This window comes from Ciconia boyciana, chromosome 31 (genome assembly GCF_034638445.1).
Source record: "Ciconia boyciana chromosome 31, ASM3463844v1, whole genome shotgun sequence".
In the NCBI taxonomy this organism is placed as follows: Eukaryota; Metazoa; Chordata; class Aves; order Ciconiiformes; family Ciconiidae; genus Ciconia; species Ciconia boyciana.
The window spans coordinates 1606954-1612234 of NC_132964.1; the positions used below are offsets into that span (position 1 = coordinate 1606954).

Genomic DNA, 5281 nt, shown 5'->3' on the forward strand with positions numbered 1-5281 from the left:
TTCCGGCGGGCCGCGATGACACCACTTCCGCTCGCCCAGCTCCTCCTCGCTCATTTCCCGCGCTCTCATTGGTCGCCGCTCCCGCCCTTCAGGATCTCGCCCCTCCCTCCTCCGTCGCGCGCCTCTAAGCCAACAGGCGGCGGCGGTGCTGGGCGCTGGACCAATGGGTGAGCGCCGTGTTGCGGGGTGGGAGGCGGAAGTGCCGGGGCCCTGGCGGCGCCATGGGGGTGAAGCTGGAGATCCTGCGGGTGCGCGGGGGGGGACACGGGGGACAGCGGGGACGGCGTGGCACAGGCGATGGGGACGGGGGTGACAGTGGGGACACGGGTGACGGCGGTGGGGACAGGGGGTGACAGCCCAGTACGGGTGACGGGGATGGTGGGTGGCACTGGGGACACAGGTGACAGCAGTGGGGACAGGGGGTGGCACTGGGGACACCTTGACACAGGTGATGGGGACGGGGGTGACAGTGGGGACACGGGTGATGGCGGTGGGGACAGTGGGTGGCACCGGGGACACCTTGGCACAACGACTGGGGACAGCAGGTGACAGCTCAGCACAAGTGACACTGATGGGGACAGTGGGTGGCACCAGGGACACCTTGGCACAGGTGATGGGGACAGTAGGTGACAGTGGGGACACAGGTGCCAGCAGTGGGGACAGGGGGTGACAGTGGGGACACCTTGACACAGGTGATGGGGACAGTAGGTGACAGTGGGGACACAGGTGACAGCAGTGGGGACAGGGGGTGGCACTGGGGACACCTTGACATAGGTGATGGGGACAGTAGGTGACAGCGGGGACACGTTGACACAGGTGATGGGGACAGTAGGTGACAGTGGGGACACAGGTGACAGCAGTGAGGACAGGGGGTGACAGTAGGTGACAGTGGGGACACCATGACACAGGTGATGGGGACAGTAGGTGACAGTGGGGACACGGGTGACGGTGGTGGGGACAGTGGGTGGCACCGGGGACACCTTGGCACAACGACTGGGGACAGCAGGTGACAGCTCAGCACAAGTGACACTGATGGGGACAGTGGGTGGCACCAGGGACACCTTGGCACAGGTGATGGGGACAGTAGGTGACAGTAGGTGACAGTGGGGACACAGGTGACAGCAGTGGGGACAGGGGGTGACAGTGGGGACACCTTGACACAGGTGATGGGGACAGTAGGTGACAGTGGGGACACAGGTGACAGCAGTGGGGACAGGGGGTGGCACTGGGGACACCTTGACATAGGTGATGGGGACAGTAGGTGACAGCGGGGACACGTTGACACAGGTGATGGGGACAGTAGGTGACACTGGGGACACAGGTGACAGCAGTGAGGACAGGGGGTGACAGTAGGTGACAGTGGGGACACCATGACACAGGTGATGGGGACGGGGGTGACATGGGGACACGGGTGACGGCAGTGGGGACAGCGGGTGGCACTGGGGACACCTTGGCACAACGACTGGGGACAGCAGGTGACAGCTCAGCACAGGTGACACTGATGGGGACAGTGGGTGGCACCAGGGACACCTTGGCACAGGTGATGGTGACAGTAGGTGACACTGGGGACACAGGTGACAGCAGGGGGTGACAGTGGGGACACCTTGGCACAGGTGATGGGGACAGTAGGTGACACTGGGGACACAGGTGACAGCAGTGGGGACAGTAGGTGGCACTGGGGACACAGGTGACAGCAGTGAGGACAAGGGGTGACAGTAGGTGACAGTGGGGACACCATGACACAGGTGATGGGGACGGGGGTGACAGTGGGGACACAGGTGACAGCAGTGGGGACAGGGGGTGACAGCCCAGTACGGGTGATGGGGATGGTGGGTGACAGTGGGGACACAGGTGACAGCAGTGGGGACAGTAGGTGACAGTGGGGACACCATGACACAGGTGATGGGGACGGGGGTGACAGTGGGGACACAGGTGACAGCAGTGGGGACAGGGGGTGGCACTGGGGACACCTTGACACAGGTGATGGGGACAGTAGGTGACAGTGGGGACACGGGTGACGGCGGTGGGGACGGCGGGTGGCACTGGGGACACCTTGGCACAACGACTGGGGACAGCAGGTGACAGCTCAGCACAGGTGACACTGATGGGGACAGTGGGTGGCACCGGGGACACCTTGACACAGGTGATGGGGACAGTAGCTGGCACTGGGGACACGGGTGACAGCAGTGGGGACAGGGGGTGGCACCGGGGACACCTTGACACAGGTGATGGGGACGGGGGTGACATGGGGACACGGGTGACGGCGGTGGGGACGGCGGGTGGCACCGGGGACACCTTGGCACAACGACTGGGGACAGCAGGTGACAGCTCAGCACAGGTGACACTGATGGGGACAGTGGGTGGCACCGGGGCACAAGTGACAGCGCTGGGGACGGCGGGTGGCACTGGGTGACCCTGGGGCAGAGGTGACAGCGCTGGGGACAGTGGGTGACACGGGGGGGACACCCTGGCACAGGCGCTGGGGACGGCGGGTGGCACCGGGGACACCCGGGCCCAGGTGCCACCCTCCTGCCCTCAGCCGGGTGACGCTGATGTCACCGGCTGGGGGGGTGACGGGGTGGCCCTGTCCCCGTCCCTGTCCCCAGATGCTGCTCTATTTGTCCTTCCCCGTCGGCGTCTTCTGGGTCTCCAACCAGGCCGGGTACTTCCAGCGGCACGTGGTGCAGCGCAAGGTGGGGAGGGGCGGGGGTGGGGAGGGGCGGCCCTGCCACCTGGGTCCCCTTGGGGCGGGGGAGGGGCGGCCCGGATGCCTGGGTCCCTTGGCGGAGGGGAGGGGCGGCCCTGACACCTGGGTCCCGAGGGGGAGGGGCAGCCCAATCACCTGGGTCCCCTTGGGGTGGGGGAGGGGCGGTCTGGACGCCTGGGGGTGGGGGAGGGGCAGCCCCGACACCTGGGTCCCCTTGGGGTGGGGGAGGGTGGCCCCGACACCTGGGTCCCTTGGGGGTGGGGGAGCAGCGGCCCGGATGGTTGGGTCCCTTGGGGGTGGGGGAGGGGCAGTCTAGACACCTGGGGTGGGGGAGGGGCGGTCTAGACACCTGGGGGGAGGGGCGGCCCTGACACCTGGGTCCCTTGGGGGTGGGGGAGGGACGGCTGGGTCCGCTGGGGTGGGGGAGGGGCAGCCCCAACACCTGGGTCCCCTTGGGGTGGGGGAGGGGCGGTCTGGATGCCTGGGGTCCCTTGGCGGGTGGGGGAGGGGCAGCCCGGACACCTGGGTCCCTTGGCGGGTGGGGGAGGGGCAGCCCTGTCCCCTGGGTCCCCGGGTGCCCCTGCCCCTCCCCGCTGACCCCGCTCCCTTTCCCAGAGGGAGATCTTTCCTCCGGACGACCCCGCCCGGGTGAGAGACCCCGTGTCCCCAACGTGTCCCCAACGTGTCCCCCGTGTCCCCCCCATGTCCCCAGCGTCCCCCGTGTCCCCCCCCAGTGTCCCCAGCGTGTCCCCAGGTGTCCCCAACATCTCCCCCCACCCCCGATGACTCCCTGGTGTCCCCAGCGTCCCCCGCGATGTCCCCAACAACCCCCTCAATGTCCTCACAGCGTCCCCCCGGTGTCCCCAACGTCCCCAACATCTCCCCATGTCCCCAATGCCCCCCCCCATCCCCCGTGTCCCCGACATCCCCCGTGTCCCCAAAGTGTCCCTTCCCCCCCCCCCTTGCCGGTGCCACCGCAGCCCCACGTCAGGTAGGGGGTGACACGGGCGACACCTCCGCACCTGGGGACGCTCGTGACGCTCCTGTCCCCTCCCCGGGGCCACCCGTGTGTCCCTGCTGTCCCCTGAGCCCCCCGTGTCCCCCCCAGCGGCGGGCGATGGCGGAGCTGAAGCGGCGCCTGCGGGAGGGGAAGGGGACACAGGAGTGAGGGGACGCGGGGACATCCGGCCACCGCCACCCCCTGCCACCCCCGCGGTGACACAGGGGACCCGTGGCGGCGTCGGTGACAAAGGGGACACGTGGCTTCATCTTCCTGCCGTCGCCGGGACCGCGTTGGTGACAGAGGGGACACGTGGCTGCGTCTTGTCGCCGTGGCTCGATGCCATCGCCGTGGTCGCGTCGGTGACAAAAGGGACGTGTGGCCGCAGCCTGATGCCATCGCCGTGACCGCGTTGGTGACAGAGGGGACGTACGGCTACGTCCCGTCACCGTGGATTTGTCCCCGGTGCCGCCGCCGTGACCGCATTGGTGACAAGGAGGACACGTGGCCGCGTTTTGTCACCACGGCCGTGTCTCGATGCCACCGCCGTGGCCCCGCCGGTGACAGAGGGGACACATTGTGACGCCATCGCCGTGACCACGTTGGTGACAGAGGGGACGCGTGGCTTCATCCTGATGGCATCGGTGACAGAGGGGACGTATGGCCGCATTTTGTCACCGTGTCTGTGACACGAGGGACACGTGGCCGCATCCTGATGCCACCGCTGAGCCGGCGCGGGTGACAGATGGGACACGTGGCCGCCCCCGTGTCCCTGCGCTGGCAGCGTCACTGTGACGGCCGGTGACAGGGGGACTCGCGTCTGTACCTGCCACCGTCCCGGTGCCATCGCCGTCACCTCGGCGTTGGAGGGGACAAGTGACACCCCTGGGTGTCCCCACCCCCCAATAAAGGGCGCTGGCACCGGCACCGCCTGCGTGGGGGGGTCACGGTGACAGGGGGGTCCCCAGGGTGTCACCAGGGGGGGTCGGTGTCCCCCAGGGTGTCACCGGGCAGTGGCTTGGGGGTTCCCTAGTGCCACCTGGGGGTCCCGTGTCCCTTGGGGACCACGTGTCCCCCCTGCGTCACCTCTGGCGTGGGTGTCCCCTAGTGCCACCCCCCACGTGTGTCCTGTGTCCCCTAGTGTCACCTACCGGCCATGGGTGTCCCCTAGTGCCACCCCCCACATGTGCCCTGTGTCCCTTAGTGTCACTCATCTGCCGTGGGTGTCCCCTGTCCCCTAGTGCCACCCCCCACGTGTGCCCTGTGTCCCCTAGTGTCACCCACCAGCCGTGGGTGTCCCCTGTCCCCTAGTGCCACCCCCCACGTGTGCCCTGTGTCCCCTAGTGTCACCTCTCTGCCGTGGGTGTCCCCTAGTGCCACCCCCACGTGTGCCCTGTGTCCCTTAGTGTCACCCACCAGCCGTGGGTGTCCCCTGTCCCCTAGTGCCACCCCCCATAGATGTCCTGTGTCCCTTAGTGTCACTCACCTGCCGTGGGTGTCCCCTAGTGCCACCCCCCACGTGTGCCCTGTGTCCCCTAGTGTCACCTCTCTGCCGTGGGTGTCCCCTGTCCCCT

At 67.9% G+C, this 5281-nt stretch overlaps 1 protein-coding gene across 1 annotated transcript; it reads left to right on the forward strand.

The window, feature by feature from the left end:
* The first annotated feature begins 163 nt into the window (after nucleotides 1–163).
* Nucleotides 164–4075, forward strand: PET100 (PET100 cytochrome c oxidase chaperone). The gene is given in 5 exon segments (XM_072848393.1): nucleotides 164–199; nucleotides 201–248; nucleotides 2607–2693; nucleotides 3323–3355; nucleotides 3816–4075. Coding segments are annotated over 5 exon segments (264 nt in total). The 3' UTR covers nucleotides 3876–4075.
* Nucleotides 4076–5281: the final 1206 nt, after the last annotated feature.